General features: G+C 43.1%; 1 protein-coding gene across 3 annotated transcripts in view; it reads left to right on the plus strand.

The window, feature by feature from the left end:
* Cdc14a (cell division cycle 14A) overlaps positions 1 to 19,267 on the plus strand; it is a 156,570-nt gene that overhangs the window by 73,654 nt on the left and 63,649 nt on the right. For all 3 annotated transcript variants that reach the window (XM_040751985.1, XM_005077105.4, XM_005077104.4), the window contains exons 6-7: positions 6,161 to 6,227; positions 9,920 to 9,982. In XM_040751985.1, coding sequence (XP_040607919.1) covers positions 6,161 to 6,227; positions 9,920 to 9,982 — 130 coding nt within the window. The remainder of the gene's footprint in view (positions 1 to 6,160; positions 6,228 to 9,919; positions 9,983 to 19,267) is intronic.

Consider the following 19,267-nt stretch of genomic DNA (forward strand, 5'->3'; position numbering starts at 1 on the left):
CAGAAATACATGAATGTAAACCAGTCATAAAATAAAATAAATAAATCTTAAAAAAATCCGTTGTAGGGGGCTGGAGAGATGGCTCAGCAGTTAACAGCACTGGTTGCTCTTGCAGAGGACCCGGGTTCAATCCGCAGCACCTTCATGCTCTAATCTATAACTCTAGTTCTAGGGGACCGAAAAGCCCTCTTCTGACTTCTGAGGGCACCAGGCATGCATGTGGTGCACACACATGCTGGCAAATATTCCTATACATGAAAACAAATGAAAATTAATAATAAAAGTAAGTTAGCAGTAATGAAATATACCCAGTATTGATATATGACCTCCAAACATACTACAAATACACACTAACACATGCCACACACACACATGAAAATTTGATTGTTAAGTGGGTGTCGGTCAGAAGTTGATTCGAGGTGCATGGCAGAGCTCTGTGTCTGTCTTCCTGGTGCTATACCTAGTTCTGTACAGGTCTGTCTGTCTGGTTTTCTGTTACCTTTTAAGCCATGAATTAGAACCAACTTCTCATCTAGAGGAGCCAAGAGGTTTGTCCGAAGTCTGTAAAGGAGGAGACCGGTTCATCTTTTTTTTTTTTGGTTTTTACGAGACAGGGTTTCTCTGTATTGTTTTGGAGGCTGTCGGTCCAGCCCAGTCTCGAGCTCACAGAGCTCCGCCTGCCTCTGGCCGTTTCATCTTTTACGTCAGCACAGGTTGTAAACAGCTTTGGATCCTGCCCCCTAAGTCCATTTGGCTTTGCTCTTTCAGGGTTGTCACCATGAAATTATTTCCATCTTGTTGACCTGAAAGATATAAGCAGTTCACTCTGTCTTTCCCTGCAGCTCTTACTCACGTGCAATCAGTTTGTTCAGAGGTTGAAAGTTCTCAATATAACATAGTATTATAATATCATATAAGGTAGACACTATTAAATGGGTGCTGAACTAATAACATGTATTTGATTAAGTAAAGTATATTACTAAGAGTAATTTAGTTTTATATGCCTTGTCTCCATTCTTCACCCGGAACAACTTTATCCCCAGACATGCGCTCTTACGACTCAGTGTCTCATCTCATTGGCCTTCACGCTGAGAGGTTGCTTCACTCTGAGTGGTTTCTTAAATTCTTAGGTTACAAGAAGTGGTGTGTTGGCAAACTAGCTTTACCGAGTGTTTGCCCACGCCTGTGTGAATGCAGCGATTTACCACTGATCTAGGCTTTAAGATTTCCGAGTATTTTACAGTCAGCTTTTGGGAGCCTATAGAAGACATGTCTAGGCCCTGAGAAAATCAGGCCCTTTCATTTCCTTATCTAAGTGCCAGAGCGCCTGTCCACCGCTGAAGACAAAGTCATGTGTCTCTAGCCTTCAATAAAGAGGACTAATGTTACAGTCAACCTCGGTCTAGAGACGTCCAAACACAAATTTCTTTTAAGAAACACTCCAGCTTCAGTGAAGAAAACTGCTAAGAATGGTTAGGAATGATTTTGTCACTAGAATTGGGAGTGGAATACTTTCTGGAGACCCTAAGAGGGAAAAACAGGGACACAAGTAGAAATAGGGGACTGAGATTGAGGGATAGTGGGAGTTCTGCTTTTTACCTAGGATGCCAGAAGACTAGATAATTGTTACTAGTGATTTTGGGGTAGGGGAAAGATTCAAGATCTCTCTCTCTCTCTCTCTCTCTCTCTCTCTCTCTCTCTCTCTCTCTCTCTCTCTCTCTCTCTCTCTGTCTCTGTCTCCAAGCTGAAGCTGTCCTTGACCTCATTGTGTAGCTAAGGATGACATTGAATTTCAGGTGTTCCCCACCATATACAACTTTATTAAGTGCTTGGGATCCAATCTTGGGCTTGTGTATTTTAGGCAAGAATTCTAACAGTGCTACATTCCCAGCCCAAGATATTTTTTTCTTACATGGTGAACCTGAGGCACCAAATAGTAAGATATTTATACTATTTTCAAAAAAAATTATGTGTTTTTCTTTTCTTCATTTGATACAAGATCTTGCTGTTTAGTCTATCTAGGCTGGCATCAAATTCCTCGGCTCCCAAATACTGGGATTACAGGTAGATGCCATCACACCTGGCGCTGTACTGTTTTGGAGTTCTTAGATGTTGTATATAAAGGTAGATTTGAGGGCCACTGCATAGAAGTAATTTATGCAGATGATTCCTAGTAGGATGGTGTCCCCTCATCCCTACAGTGTCAGCAGCAGCTGAGAGCTTTAGAATTGCAGGGCCTCAGACCCTTAGACCTACTGATTCAGAAACTCTACACGGCCTACCTGTTTTTAAGGAACCACCCAGGTAATACTGATGCAGGTTAAAACCCAGACACAGGGTATGCAGCGACAGGAGTTGGGGCCTGGAGTGGTGCTTGCTGAGGCCTCCCTTTAGAGGATAACGTTGCAAGGGGACTTGGGGAGTAATGATAGAGGAGTAAGTGAAGCCCACAGATCACGAGAAGACTGTTCAAACGAGAGGGGCTCCTTGGTGAGATGGTGCTTGCAGAATGTTCCGTGGATTTAGAGTGAGCAAGTAAATCCATAGACACAGAGCAGCTGAGTGGTTGCCAAGGGCTTGGAAGAGGAGGAGTGACTGCAGACAAACAGTTTCTCCTGGGTGTGGTAAGAATGTTCTGGACTGAATGGTGATGGGATTGTACTGTGCTCACACTAAAAACCATTGGAAAGATGAAGACGGTCTCTAGTGATCTTATTTTTAAGAGAGAGTCAGACAAGGTGGTAGTTTAAGGAATATATGGAATCAAGCAAGTTTTGAATGACTGAATGAATGTTTTTAAAAAGATGACAGAAGCCTGAAATTGTTGAAATTTTGTTGGGTGGGGGGGAGAGTGATACGGAAAGGAAAGAGAGAATCCAAAGCCTTGAGTAATGGACTTCAGAGAAGGAGGGGACTTTTTAGCAGAGCCCGGTGTTTCCCAAGCTCCTGAAGTCCTTCTTGTTTTAGAACACAGATAAAAAACATTCTTGGATGGGCTCTTCCAACCAACTGTGGGTCACTATGGGTGGGTATCTTGGCGGTTTTCAGGATCATCTGCTATATTTACAAACAACTCTTACTGTTTCACTGTTCTGCGGGGTTGATGAATATCCACAGGGAGGATTGGTTTCTTTAATGGGAGGTAACATTGCTCCTGTGGAGTAAATCTTTCAACTTCTTCAGTGAACTTTTCAATCTCGTTTGAGTCAATTCCTTCAATCTCATTTCTAGAAGGACCCCGCATGGCCACTTCTCCAGCCCCTCGAGAATTTTTCCATCAGTTGCTTAGTATTCACTTTTCTTGGCTTTCTAATTTGTTTCCTACTTATCCACATGATTTCCACTTTAAAGACTATGACTCTTCCCAACCTCCATCCCCCCATCCCCCAACCATCCCTGTCCTGCTTGATTTTGGAGAAAGAAAACCTTTAACGAGAGTTGAAGGGACCTGGTAGATGCATGCAAGGATCAGTGTTCTACCTTCACTGGTATTTGTGTGTGTGTTTGCTTTGGCCATTTCTGTCCTGTTTACTTTCCTGCAACTGTGTCTGAGCCAGATGCCCCTGATGAGTCCCTTCTCTCTTGCCCAGTGTGGGGACAGGACTTGGGATCCCGTTGCTGTTAGCTAGCTGTCATGGGGCTCTGTACATGAATGCATCTAAGCCGGGCCAGGCACAGTTGGCGTTTGGGGTTTGTCATCTGTCCCGAGCTGGAGAATACACTTGATATTTGGTTCCCTTATTCCATTTCAATTTGCAAACTCATCTGTCTTTTAAGCCTGCAGTGACAGCATCATGTACCAACCCTGTGTATCGCATGTTAGCCTTCCTCCCATTGAGTCACCAGAGCTTGCTTGTCAGTCATTTGTAGTATGGGGGGCCGTGGAAGTACATGAGATATCATGAGAGTCTCAGCATTCTCTGCAGACGTTCAGGCAGCCTGGGCCAGGCGCTTCCTCCGGTACCTCGTGCCTCTGTATACTTTCAAGTGTGTCTAGGGATAGAGACAGACTTGGGGTGAAAGGACCTCCACGCCTCTCTTTCTCTGCATACATGTGTATATGTGTGTACAGCTTGTGTATGAGCTTGTGTATGGAGGTCAGAGGACAACCATGGGTGTCCTTCCCCAGGGACTATCCACTTTTTTGAGACAGGGACTCTTACTGGCCTGGAACATGTAAGGGAGGCAAGGCTAGCTCGGCAGCAAGTCCTGGGCACCCCAGCTCTCCTGATCCCCGTCTCTGTCTCCTTAGTGCTGAGATTGCAAGTTCACCACCATACCACACCAGGCTTAAAGAAATGTGGATTCTGGGAATCCAGTCCAGTTCCTCAAATTTACAAGGCAAGCACTTTCTCACCTGAGCTGTCTCCCCAGCCCTTAGATTAGGTTTATTTTATTTTGTATTTTAAAACTTGAAAACACTTGAAGCAGCAGCTTTGAACCTAAATTTACCAAGGGAATTCAGTGAAAAACATTGCATTGTAATTTTCACTCTCCTAGTTTGAGATTTAGATTCAATTATGCATGCTGGACGCTAGCTAGAGTAGAATCAGCAGTGACTGTCACAATAGAAATCACAGGCAGACATATTATTACAACATTACTGTTATATCTTAAGATATCTATACTTACACCTTCTTGAAAATTAAAGCAGTTTACCAAACCTGAGCGTGGTGGGGATGGCCAGGGAGCTTATTTGTGCCAGGTAAGCATACTCCCTTGTCTGGGACATTTGACTGTGCCAAGCTCAGGGCTTGACAGCCCTTTTTCTACGGTCAGCAGTGGGGCCCAGCTGAGGGACTGAGGAACTCCAGGGTCAAGTTTCTTGCTGCGGACACCTTGGAGCGCTGCTCCTGTTAAAGCTCCGGGACCGGTTCTTGCTTAACTGACCCGAACTTGATACTTTAGCTTTAGGTTGCCTGAAACAGACCCGTTAAGCTGCTCTGCAAAACAGTCCAGAGCCCTATTTTCAGTAAGATAGGCTTAAGTATTATTTTCTGATTAGAAACATTGTTTTGGACTGGAAAGATGGCTCAGTGGTTAAGAACATATATTGTTCTAGTAGAAGACCCAAATTCAATTCCCAGCACATGCCTCAGGTAGCTCACAACTGCCTATAAGGCCAGCTTTAGGGGATGCCTCTGACCTTCTCAGGCACACATGCACACAGACACAAACACACACACACACGCACCATAATAAATATTAAACAATTTTGGTTTTGGTTTCCAGTCTTTTGTTTTTATTTATTTATTTTTTGTTTTGTTTTGAGGTTCTCTGTGTACCTCTGACCATCCTGGAATTCACTCTGTAGACCAGGCTGGCCTTGAACTCATGGAGATCTGCCAGCCTCTGCCTCCCTCCAGAGTGCAGGGATTAAAGGTGTGCGCCCCTGGTGGTTCCCCAATCTTCCTGACAGCACCTTACAGTGTATTCAGAGCTCTTATTGAGTAGATAGAGCTAATTGTTGGGAAGGTTAGCTGGATGCTACTCATGTCTTTTTTGCAGGGGAGGGATGGCACATATGCACTAAAATGACTACCAGATTCTGTTGACCCCTGGCTCTGTACCCTTTTAGGCTTGAGTGCACTGGGTCCCGACAGGAGGTTGTCACCCTGCCAGAATGCTTATCTAGCCGCCTGTGTCACTTGATGGGGCAGCCCAATTCACCATTATTCAGAGTAGTCACGAACTAGGTATCCTGAGAAACACTCTGTGATCTCGGTTCTCAGGAAACAGAAACAGGATTTCCACAAGTTTGAGGCCAGCCTGGTCTACATGGTAATTCCCAGTCATCTTGGATTACATAAGAAGATTGTGTTATCCTGCAGCCCCCTGCCAAAAGATAACAGTGGCCGTAATATTTAAGTACTCCTGCTGTGGCAGGCACTAGATGGAGGACCTTACATAATTTTTATGGCATCTGATAATCAATCCTTCAGATGACAACTACTGTCATTACCTTCATTTCATATACGAGGATACCAGGGTAAAGGAACTTATTCAAGCCTGTACCCATGGTACACAGGGTAGAAATACAAATGAAGACTTGGGCTCTTGAGTTTGCTATGAAGTCGAGCTGGAATGCCCAACTAACTTAGCATCTTATTATTTGAAAATCTGATTGCATGTTTCTAATGTCATTTATTTGTGTTTGCAGGGACGCATCCTTTGGAAATTGCACTTACAACCTCACCATCCTTGACTGTTTACAAGGCATCAGAAAGGTAATGCTATTACTCTTTCACCAAAGCTGGGAAAGGAGTAATTGTCCACACCCTTCCCTGTTATTGGAAGGATCTAGATTCAGTAAGCAGAAGGCCTTTCACTTCCTGAATAATTGATCTGTTAAATAGTCAGCCCTCAGTTTCTGTGCTTTTTTTTTAATTAAAAGATTTTTAATTAGGAAATTTTGTGCATATATATATATATATAATGCCCTTTTCTCATTTTCATCGCCCCCTAACCTCTTTCTCCCCCTACCCCCACCTGCGTTGGTTCTTTATTCACAAATCCAGCCAACCTCAGATTGAAACTATTTGCACGTGGAGAGCCCACTTGCGTGTTGACCGGGACAGGAAAGGGGAGGGCAGTGGGGGAGGGGTGGAGGAGAGAGGCCGCCCTTCCTCATTTAAGTCATTTGTACTCTGAGACAAATTTACTCCCCGTCTGCTGCTGTGACCATGGCATGGCTCCATCACCCATTTGTCTTATTTTCGAGCTAGCTCTCAGTGTGGGAGGGGCATGGGGTTATCTAAGCCACCATTGTCAGTGGTTGGCCGTGCACCAGACCGACCTGGATTGTAAAGTCTTGGGGTGGGGCTCTGTGGTCTGTGTTTGAACAATACCTCCGGGTGATTGATGCACTGTAAAGTTAGTTAATTAAGCATAGTTATTTAATTATTTATGTAGCTAATGGAAAAGTTAAGCAATGCCTTGCACAGGTTTAATTTCCAGCCTGAGAAGCTGTGCAGGCTGTACTATGAGTTCTGTAAAGGGCTCAAAGGACACAGCTACATGGTGAAGGGACAGCTGGGCATTTGTCAGTCAGAAATATGGCTTTATACGACCTGCCCAGCTATGAATTTAGTAGCAGTATTCTAGGTCAAATTTCTGTTTTCTGATGTCACTTTATAAAGTGGACTTTGCCCTGTTTTGAGAAGATCAGTGTAAAGATGCCATTTATTCAATGTGTCTTTTTATGACTTTACTATTTCATTCTTTTTCTTTTTTGTTTGTTTTTTGAGACAGGGTTTCTCTGTATTGTTTTGGAGCCTGTCCTGAAACTGGCTCAGTAGACCAGGCTGGTCTCAAACTCACAGAGATCCCCTGCTTCTGCCTCCCTAGAGCTGGGATTAAAGGCGTGCGCCACCAACGCCTGGCTTCCTATTTCATTCCTAAGTGTTGTTATGTTATTTAAAAGAACCTTTTTAATATGTCTGAGTGTTTTGCCTGCACATAGGTATTTGCATTATGTGTGTGCAGTGCCTGTAGAGGTCAGAAGAGGGCGCTGAGACCTTTGGAACTAGAGCTACAAAGGGTTGTGAGCTGCATCATGCATGCTGGAAACCCAACCTGAGTCCTCGGCAAGAGCAACAAACACTCCTACCTGCTAAGCCATCTCTCAAGCGCCTTCAGTCTTAAACTCTTAAAAAAAATTAAAGTAGTTAAAATTAAACAAAAACAAGCTATGGAAACATTCAACCCCACTCTTGCCAACAGCATAGCCCAAATGTTCATCCATAAATAGTAGTCTAGAGCTTTATGGACAGGTTACCCAACATGCAAGCCATTATTAAAGCACTTAGGAAACACGCCTGAGGGAAGGGAGCACTTACTGTCCTGGTTATTATTATTCTGCCTCTCTTCCATCTGATAGAGGCTGGTGCTTTTGTAGTGCTTATGAAATTTACACAGTTCCCTCTGGACCAGCCCTGCTCCCTATTATGGCATCTGGCGTCTCAATATAGAAATTTATGACATCCTTCCTGCCCTACAGGAAAGGTGTGACTTTATGAATAAAGACTTTTCTAAACATAGTCTTTTCTCATGGTGGGCTGTTCTCAACTACAGACGATGTTTTAAAAGGTTTTTCGTTGTGTCTCCAACTGAGACACGTGTGCCATGTAGACTCCCTTGCTTAAGGTGACACATACGAAGCTATTTTTATGGTACTGAGTGCATATCCTTTTGGGAATGTATACAGAGCATGCTCATGTTTTTGCCTTTTAAGGGTATGTTCAGACTTTGATATATTACCATTATCATAACATGTTGTCCATGTGTTGTATGAGCATGCAGGGAAAACACAGTTTAAAGGCAAAACAGTATATCGTTGAGTTTCTCTGGAATTAATAGTGCATATGGATGAACTAATTAGCTATTTATTTTAACTAAATTAAGTAATTAATTATTATTGTTTTTGAGATCTAGTCTGTCTCTCTATGTAGTCCCGGCTGGCCTTGAACTCACAGAGTGTTAAATGCATTGCCACTATGCTCAACCTAATTAGCCTTTAAAAGTTGAAATAATTATAATTTATAGAACGTGTCCCATTTGTTTTGTAGGAATTATTCAGTTGGTAATTGTTGCCAGAATTTAGCATGTATAAAACCATTAGGGAAAACATGTTTAAAAACTGCGTATTAAGTGAGGGTAGTTTTCAGACTTTGATGTATTGCCATTAGCATAACCAATTGTCTATATGTTGTATGAACATGTAGAGACAATCACATAGTTTAAAGATAAAGGGTGGGGGGAGCGGATGGTTGAGTTTTTTGGAATTAATAGTGTGTGTGTGTGTGTGTGTGTGTGTGTGTGTGTGTGTGTGTGTGTCTCCTGGGTCTGGGGCTGCAGCTCAGCTGCCTGTCTAGCATCCACGATGTCCTGGGCTCAATTGGCAGCACCACATGCTTTGGTTAGGGTGATGCATGCCTGTGGTCCCAGCATTCAGGAGGGGAAGGCAGGATGATCAGTATTTTAAAGTTATCATCAGCCAGTTCAAGGCCAGCCTAGGCTATGTGAGTATGTGTCTAAATAAGCAAATAACTAGAAGAAGCTGATCTTGTGCCTGGTCCCAGAGAATCTGATTTACTAGCTCTGGGAAGAGACCCAGGAGCCTATTTTAGTAGTCTTGGTGTTGCTGGTGTAGAAGGTCTGAGTTCCACACTCTGAAATGCAGACTCCTCTCCATGTACTGCAGCTTGGTTTACTGGCATCTTTGTCTGTTTTTAATTACTTGATCATGGGACTTTGAAATGTACCTGTGGTTTTATATCCAGCTGCCATCTCTATAGCTTCCTGATTTATTACAAAGAAAAGAGTTCTATTTTCCTGAAAATATTAGGTGTAAACAAGCTACCTACTTTTTAAGTGTTTTGCTACTGCTTTAAAAAAACGAGATATTTCTTTTGTTAAAAAAGTCTATTCTTCCTTCTGAATTATTATGTTAGCACAAACTATCATTAGAAAACAAATACCTCCAAAATAGAGTTTTAGGGATTTAGGGCCATTAAGTAAAAATGCCTTTCTTAGTAAATATTGTTTTATGATGAAGGAAGGCGAGTTTTTCTAAGAAGAGCTGACTTTGCTCCTGTGTGAGAAGTTAATCACTGCCGTGTATTCTGTCCTAAGTCTGACTCCTGACAGGTTTTGGCTATAGCCTTTCTAGTACGTTCCATTTTATGTGGGTTATTGGTTTTACATAGAGAACTGATATAAATTGGAAAGCAGCCACCTTCTGTGGGAAATTTGCACAGTTTTCAGTGTTAGAAGTGTCTCTAGAGATGCAGTAAAAAGCTAAAGTCCGAGGCTCTTGCATTGATGTTAGTGGGACCGTTTTGTGATTTGATGTCCCAGGATTGATGAGTAGATTTTCACTAGTGTGGTGTGCAGAAAACTAACTCACTTCTACTTGTAGGGATTACAGCATGGATTTTTTGACTTCGAGACATTTGATGTGGAAGAATATGAACATTATGAGGTTTGTACACTTAATTTTTTGTGGAATATAATTTCATATTGGTTAAATCTTTCAAAAAGCTAGTACTCACTATTACCCATTAAATAAAAGCCATTTATCATTTTTAAAAAAATAGTCGTCAGCTTTGGTTAATATGGGGTCATCAAGTTTTAATTTAGGGAAGAGTTATATCATCTATCTATCTACCTATCATCTGTCTATCTATCTATCTATCTATCTATCTATCTATCTATCTATCTATCTATCTATCTGTGTACCTACCTACCTACCTACCTATATATTCATTCTCTTGTCAAACCTTATTGACAGTCTTTGTGTGCCTTTAGCTAGGTAATTTTGAAGTGCAGTTTGGTAGTGAAGTTCTAAATTACTTTTACGTTAAAAATAAGGTCTCATTTAAGGCAAAAGTAGTTTTTTAGTACTTTCAATGATACGCGTTTGATTTTGAAACACAGTTGCCTGCACTCGGTTCTAACACTTGGCTGCTCTTTTCCCCATGGCGTCTTTGTAAGCTCTGCCTGTTCAGTGGTGCGTAGTGGTTAGGGATGCTTGTGTCCTCTGGGTGGCGCCATACAGCGGTGCTGAGGAGCACTTTGCAGTAGGATGGGAGAGGTCCAGAGGCAGTAACGTGTGTGTGTGTGTGTGTGTGTGTGTGTGTGTGTGTGTGTGTGTGTGTGTGTGTGTGTGTGTGTGTGTGTATGGAGCCTGTAGAATGTGAGGAGGACCCGCGTAGCTCATCCGTTGGGTTTTCCCAGGAGAACCATCTCCTGCATTACTCTCTCTAGCATGTACAGCAGACTTTCCCGTTTGGGCTGCTCTCCAGAGCATGTCTATTTGAATATCTTGCTTGTGTGTAAAATGTGCCCTGTGTTTGAAAATTAAACTGTTTGTCTTTCATTCACACTTGGTCTTCTGATCCATTCATCTGTGCTTATGGAAGGGCATCTGGCTATTCCCTCCGGTTCAAGACTAGTTTTCCCCCTTCTACCCCACCAGTCTTGTGAGTGTTGGGTTCCCATGGCTGGAGGATGCGTTTCATCTCATTTTGCTCTCTGCTGTTACTTCCTTTGCCCTGGGTCAGAACTCTTCTCCCTGGACTGTTAGAGCTGCTCTCTGCCTGAGCAGTGGTTCCTTTCTCAGGCTCGTCCACAAGCCTAGCTGGATGATCTTAACACAGCGCTCCCTCTTGTCTTGTTCTTGGCCCTGCAGTGAGATGAGTAGCTCCGTGTTCCACTCGCTCAGCTCTGCCAGGCTCTGGCCACCTCTGGAGCCTCACTGCCATTACACGCTATACTCGGTCCTGTTCCAGTCCCTCCCAGCTGCCTGTTAACAGTCCCTCGAATGCTCCCCCTGGCTGAGCTTGCTTTATGTAGTTCTTCATCTCTCCTATCCCCTACTCTTCAATTCGTGCGTGGGCAGAGTCTGTGGAGACCAGATCTTTCTTCTGGAATCGCATCCCCTTAGTTTCACCATTCACAATTTGTGCCCGTTTTTCTTATATCAAGGCTGTTTACATACAGTTTTCATTGCCTTACTAGGCTGCAAATTCCCGGTAGATGGTAATGGAAAAACACATTCTGTGTCCTTGTATAGAAATCCTTAAGTTCAGAAAATTTACGTCTAGAAAAGTTGATAAGTTTAATATAATTTGTTAAAATGAAAGGAAGGAAGGAAAGAAATTCCAGAAAACTAGAAATAAAGAACACTGCATTTATAATGGACAAGTCTGGTTTAAATGTATCACTTATATAGTCATTTAAAGAAGTGACTTGACCTATTCTTCTCTTGGAAGGCTTTCTACCATTTATGTTTTAAAAAAGGACACATAAGAGTGCTTATAGATTGATACTTCTCTGTAAAAATAGGACAAGTCCTAAGAAGGCATCATACATATATGCACATAGCTAGAGTGGGAGTTGAGGGTTACTTGGAAGCTAATGAAGCACGTGTTTTATAATCCTCTCACTTGCATATGGTGGCTCTCAAGGCTGTGCACCTAATTGTGTGTAATTTTGTCCTCTTATAACGAACCTCCAAATAAAATAAGATGCAGTGTTCATCCCCAAAGAGTCCCAAGCCCTGGATCACTGCAGTGTGTATGAGCATGGAGGACATACCAATAAATATGCCATTAAATGCTAAGGACATTTCAGTTAAAAGAGTGATTCAGGTGTTGGGGATAGAGAAAGAAAAGGAGGCACAAACACTACCACACAGAGAAAAACAAAACAAGACACAACAACCTAGCTGGTGTTCCCTCCACCTTAACGTGCTGGTGCTGAGACACAACAACCTAGCTGGTGTCCCTCCACCTTAACGTGCTGGTGCTGAGACACAACAACCTAGCTGGTGTCCCTCCACCTTAACGTGCTGGTGCTGAGACAGCAGCTATTGATAACCCTTTCTTAGGGAGGCGGGGCTGTGTGACTCTCACAGGTCAGCCACCCAGTAACAATGAGGTCCCCCTGCTGTCACCAGAATTAGTAAGAACCTGGGCAGTAGGGGCAGAGCAATAGAGTTTGGTGACTGTCTAGAAAGGTGTGTGTGTGTGTGTGTGTGTGTGTGTGTGTGTGTGTGTGTGTGGTTGGCAGGTGGTGGGCATTTCATAAATGTTTGCTTAATGAATAATTGAATGAAGGGTCACTTTTGTGATTGCCTGTGACCCAGGCACTCCTTGTCATAATGCCCCTTGCTGTTTGCACTGCTCCAGGGAGCCTGGTCATTTGGTGAACTGTGAAATAGCCAGAATGGTGTGCTTTATTTCATACAACAAAGCCAGTAATATTCCAGGGAAGGATTGTAGATTTCACAGTAGAATTGTATTGTTGACAGCAATTGTGAGACTCACTGGGAATGATTTGGGGGGATATTCAGGATGTCTTTTCATAGGCACTTTTTTCTTTTTATTGAAAATAGATTAAAAAAAAAAGTCCAGGTGGTGGCACACAGCTACACAGAGAAACCCTGTCTTGAAAAACAAACAAACTAAAAGGGAAAAAAGGAAATAGATCTCCTCCCACATAATATATCCTGATTATAGTTTATCCTCACTCTACTTCTCCCTATTCTCCTCTTCTTCTCTCCCATCTGGATCCAGCCCCTTTCTGTCTGTCTTTCTGTTTCTCATTAAAAAAACAAAAGAAGACAGGCTTCTAAGGGATTATAATAAAATAATGTATAAGATAAAAATAGAAAATAAGATAAAATTAAGAGAGTGAGAGCACAAGGAGAGAGAGAGAGAGAGAGAGAGAGAGAGAGAGAGAGAGAGAGAGAGAGAGAGAGAGAGAGAGAGAGGAGAGAGAAGAGAAGAGAACAAACCTCCAAAGATGCTAAGTTCATTTGCTGTTCATTTGCTGTGCCTGTAGCCTACTGTCTTACGGTTTCTATTGCTGTGAAGAGACACCATGACCACGACAACTCCTATAAAGGAAACATTTAATTGGGGCTGGCTTACAGTTCAGAGGCATAGTCCATTGTCATCATGGTGGGTGCATGCAGGCAGACGTGGTCCTGGAGAAGGAGCTGAGAGTTCTAAATCTTCTGTCAACAGCAACTGAACTGAGACACTGAGCGTAGCTTTTGCATAGCAGACCTCAAACCCCCACAGTCATATTTCCTCCAACAAGGCCACACCTCCTAATAGTGTCACTCCCCATGGGGGCGTCATTTTCTGTCACACACCTACACTACCCTTAGGAGTAGTTTGCTTACTCAGTGAGCCTTTCTTATAGAAAACTGTATTTTCATTTGCAAGTGCTTATCAGTTGGAGATAGCTTCTGGGTTAGGGATGAGGGCTTGTGTTCAATTCTTTCAGCTCTAGGACTCCGTCTGGGACAGACCCATGCAGATACTGGCCTGCTGCCTCCGTCTCTTTGAGTTTATATGTGCGTCAATCCTGTTGTTTTCTTGGTTGTCTGGCTCTTTTCATCCCCTTTGGCTCTAATACACTTCCCATTGGCATGTCCCAAGGCCTCTGTCACTTTCTGTATCTTGTCTGTCTGTGCGTTTCTGTATGTGCTCCTATCTGCTGCAGGAGGAAGTGACTCTGATAGTTCTGAACAAAAGCACGTATCTATGAGTGTAGTAGAATGTCATTAGGTGTCATATTATTGCTATTTAAAAAAAACAGTAGTATTTGGTTTCCTCCTAGGTCCCTAAGATATCTATTCTTAGCCTATTAATCATTGAAGCAATGCCAGGTTCTATCTTGTGTATCAAATTGGATATTTGTTGGCTACGCCCACCAGATTTGTGTCACCATTTCTTGCAGGGAGTGCACCATTGTGCAAAAGGTTTGTGGTGGGGTTGGCATTTACGTTTCTCCTGTGTAGCATGCAGAGTACCTTCTTACTGTGTCAAAGATGCTAGCACAGGGGGAAACTCTAGGTAGGCACCCGCTTTACTTCTCCATGTTCTTCAGTGAGCTGTGTAGATCTTGTCTTCATAATGGGTCCTTGCTGTCAGTTTGTCTTGGCAACAGTGTGGCTTGTGTGAGCATCCCCATGGGACCCCTTTGGCCAACAACTCAATCAGATGTCACTCGATCCTAGTTTAGAAGCTTCATTTGGTGACAAGAGATGTCCAGTTGGGGCTCTGTCACCCCTCTTATCTGGTGATTTCATTTAAATCGCCTTCATATATTTATATATTTTAGGAAGCTTCTACTGTATTAGGTGTCCATCCTGCACCTCACACGACCCTTAATTTTAGCCATATCTCCCTATATTCCCTTGCTTGTCTCCCTCTTACCTCTCTCTCCTTACTTGATCCTCCTGTTCCAGTCCCCATCCTTTCCACCCATAGGAGAGCTGTCTGTCACCCAGTCCCTTACTCTGTATCTCCCTGCTCCCCCATGGTTTCTCTGTATAACAGCACTGGCTGTCCTGGAACTCAATCTGTAGACCAGTCTAGCCTCAAACTTAGAGAGATCCGTCTGTCTCTGTTTCCCAAGTGTTTGGATTAAAGTTTTGTGCCATCACTGCCCAGCTCTCTCTTTGTGGTTCTATAAGATTGTAGCTTGGTTTTCATAGACTTAACAGGTAAATCCATACATAAACAAATGCATTCCATATTTGTCTTTCTGGGTCTGGGGTACCTCACTCAGGATGATTTTCTTTCTAGTTTCATCCACTTACCTGTGAATTTTGTGTTTTCATTTTTAACTGCTGAGTAATAAATACTGTATTCTGTAAATATACCAGATTTTCTTTATCCATTTGTTGAGGAACATCTAGGTTGTTTCTAATTTCTGGCTATTATGAATAGAGCAGCAATGAACATGGTTGAGCAAATGTCTTTGAAGAAGGAGGAAGCATCCTTTGGGTACATGTTCAAGAGTAGTATAGTTGGATCTTGAGGTAGCTAAATTCCCGTCTTCCTGAGGAACAGCCATATTGATTTCCATGGTGGCTGTACAAGTGTATACTCCCTCCAGCAGTGGAGAAGTGCTTCCCTTGCTCCACATCCTCACCAGCATGAGCTGTCACTTGTTTTATTGATCTTAGTCACAGACACTTGTTTACTGAACTACATTTAATATGCAATATGACTTGAGAAGTCCAGGCACTTGGGAATCCAAGACAGGAGGATTGTCATGAATCAAGGCTAGCCTGTGTTACTCAGACTCTGTCTCAACTAAAACCAACCAACCACCCACCAACCAAAAACAAACCTTAAGCCAGTGAGATCACAGCTCTGTGGGATATTAAAGAGTTCTTCCCTCATTTTTATGTTTGTGTGTGGTGTGCCTGTATGCAAATGCATGGTTTTGCATGTGGGGGTGGGGACACACGTGTTTGTATGTATAGGGTGGATGTACATGTGTGTGCATGTGGAGGGCTACGGGTGATAAATCACCTATCAGTTTTCTATCTTATTCATTAAGGAAGAGCTGGTCTCTCAGTCAAATTCAGAATTCACCAATATGTCTGTCTTATTAGCCGGCCTGTTCTATGAATCCTGTGTGCCTCCCATTGGAGGCTGGGATTACAGGCAGGTCCACCAGATATTTATGTGGGTTTCTGGAGGTCCAGGGCTGGTCCTCACACTTGCATGGCAGGTCTGTAGCTGCTGAGTTATCTCAACCCTTTAAAGGAGGTTGTTAGGATCAGAACACTAGTGATAAAAACAGATGATGGGTCAGCAGAGCCTAAGCACTTCCTTCAAGTCTAATGATGAACCGATGCCCATCCCTCAAAGGTTTTATCCACTTTCGCCTCCCATTCAAGAATCTAAAGCGTGCCATCTGTAATTAGTCATATAAATATTTTAAACATTCCAGTAGCCACATCTAGAAAGGCTGAAAAGAAATGGTGCAAGTATTTTAAATAGCATATTTCAATTAATTCAGTATATCCCACATATTTTTAACATATCTAGTTTGTACAGATATTGTTAATGAGTTATTTTTCATTTTTTAAGCCTTCAAAGACTTATGTGCAGTTTACACTATGGTATACTTGGATTTGGTCTGTTCACACTTTAAGATACAGTAGTTATGGGTGTGTGGAATGAAGATTCCACAAGAATGACAGGCTTGGCCATGTATGTCATGGTCCTCCAGTGTGACATGAACCCTGGGGGAAACGAGGCAGGGTTTATCTTCTTCTTTATCTGATCTAACTGTTCATGTGAGAGTCCTTTCAAGATTGTCCAATTTAGAAAGTTTGGAGAAAGATGCCTCAGGAATTTGTCTGTTTTCATGTGACCCCCAGATGGCTCATTCCCTTCAGGACTGAGAAATAGCACCAGATGTCAGTCTTGCAAAATGTACAGTCTCTCTAGGTTCCATGTCAATCTGTCTATCCTGTTGCTCATACTCACATTGCCCAAACAGGCAGAATCCTGCAGCAATACTAGGACTATTCGGAAACAACCAACCAGCCAGCCAGTCAACCAAAGTCAACCAAGATAATGATCTACGAGCTCCCTATACAAATCAGTGTCAACATATCTGTACTTTCCACCAGGGCTCGTAAGGGATTCCCAAAGAACCCCAGAACTAAGACAGCAGCCACTCCTTTGAAATCCAGCCATTGATCAGTTCAGAAAAAGTAACATAGACCTTTTGCCCTTGGGAGAAATGGTGAAGATGAAAGAACCCTAGTGTTAAGTCACATTGTGACACCGTGTCCCTGTGTATACACGGACAGTGTGCCCTCTAGTGGTGACATCAGTGCCATGCATCCTGCTTTGAGGATCTTTGTTTAGTAAATTGTGTATACACAGTGTGGGTGTCAGCAGAGTTTCCCGTATTATTTTGAGAGGAAATTGTTCTTACCAAATAGACCCTAAATAGACCTAAATGCTACTAGCCACTAATGGGGCTGTGTTTTAATTTCTGTCCACCAAAGAGGATCTGAAGCTGGATCCTTAATTCATTAGCTCCCTCTGCTTTCCAGAAGATATTCTGGTTTTGATAAATGGTCCATGAGCAGGTGACCTCATAGGAAAACACCGAGGGAGGTTATCCACTAATAGTACTCATTCTTAGTCAGGCGTGGGATGGCTGAAGAATAAATGTGGAAAGGAACTCCAGTGGTGACATTTTTGGGGGGGTGCACATTCCTGTGGTTCACATTTATGACCCCCCCCTTAGCTTTTGGCCCATGTGAGTGGGTAGAGTTTAAAGTTCAAGATCAATGTCAGATTAGCAATTACTTAGATTGCTTTCTTTGAGCTATTTTGTGTCTGTCATTATCTCCCCCACCCCAATAAATCTGCCCCCCCTTTTGAAGAATGCTTCTGTGTGAACTAGCTCTGTCAGTAGGAGGGTATTTTTTTTTTTCAGATTGTCAAGCTATCGGTGAGTTGGCCTTATTCTTTTACGTGCTGGCAATCTGGCCACATCTTGACCTTTTCAAGTGAGAGCCTTACACCTGCCTACTGTCTGCCTGATGACAGAGGTCCTGCTGCTACTTTCAAAGACACAGGGCCTCTTAATGGATTTACTGTGGCACACAGAGAACATGATTATATTTGATCAACACCCAGTAAACACAGATCACGCCTGTTGGCAGATGGGGACTCTGCTTCTCTTAGTCCATGCAGACAGCACCATTCTGATCACTCTGATGAGGGAAACTTTGCCTTTCTAAAAATAACACTGGGACAAGGGAGACAGCTCATGAGAAACATGTTTGCCAAGTAATCATGGAGGCCAGATTTTAGATTCCCAGAACCTACGTAGGAAACTGGCTCAATGGTGTGCAGTCTGTAATCTTGGCACTTGGTGAGGTGGAGGAGAGCGTTGAGGCAGGAGGTTCACTCTGTTTAGTGGTTCACTCAGTCTGTGTAGCCCTCCCTCCCTCCCTCCCTCCCTCCCTCCCTCCCTCTCCCTCCCTCCCTCCCTCCCTCCCTCTCCCTCCCTCCCTCCCTCCCTCCCTCTCTCTCTCTTTCTCTCTCTCTCTCTCTCTCTCTCTCTCTCTGTCTCTCTCTCTCTCTGTCTCTCTCTCTCTGTCTCTCTCTGGTTTTTCAAGACAGGGTTTCTCTGTATTGTTTTGGAGGCTGCTCTGGAACTCGCTCTGTATACCAGACTGGCTGGCCTTGAACTCACAGAGATCCGCCTGCCTCTGCCTCCCGAGTGCTGGGATTAAAGGCGTGCACCACCAACGCCCGGCTATAGCTCATCTTACTTAGCATCAGGTGCCACTGTTTACACACCTGTGTCTTCCATGTACTCTGTGTGCTTGTGGGCTGAGATGGTGTCTCGTTTGCCTTTTTGGGAATGAAGGAACCCACTAGCAGAGTGTGTACACCACAGGCTAGCAACTGGCGTTCAGCAAATGACGTAACTAGCAGGCAGATGAAGGAAAGAGCATTGAAAGCAGAGCGCGGAGCCTTGTGTCTTCTAGTTCCAGTGGAAGCTGGCCAAAGCCTTTTGTTTTTTATTTTTGAGATAATTATTTAATTACAACACTTCTCCCTTCCCTTTCTTCCCTCCAAACCCTTCCCACTCTCTTTATGGCCTCTTTTATCCCTGATTACTACTACATATACATATATCCCTAAATATAACCTGCTCAGTCCAGATAATGCTACCTTTAATATGTCTATTTTCTGGGCTGACCAGTTCGCTTCAGATAACCAATTTGTGTGCGAAGACCATCTCTCCCATTCCAAGATTTCATCAGTTGCCTATAGTTCTTTGTGTGCAGTTGAAGCTTCATGGGCTTTTCTCTGCCCAATTTGGTGTGTCCATTAGTATAGAGCTTCTTCACCATGTTTAGGCAGTTATGTTGGTGAGACTTTCTGGGTATAGCTTCTGATATTGCTAGGAGACACAA

This window comes from Mesocricetus auratus, unplaced genomic scaffold (assembly GCF_017639785.1).
Source record: "Mesocricetus auratus isolate SY011 unplaced genomic scaffold, BCM_Maur_2.0 Super-Scaffold_100009, whole genome shotgun sequence".
Lineage (NCBI taxonomy): Eukaryota > Metazoa > Chordata > Mammalia > Rodentia > Cricetidae > Mesocricetus > Mesocricetus auratus.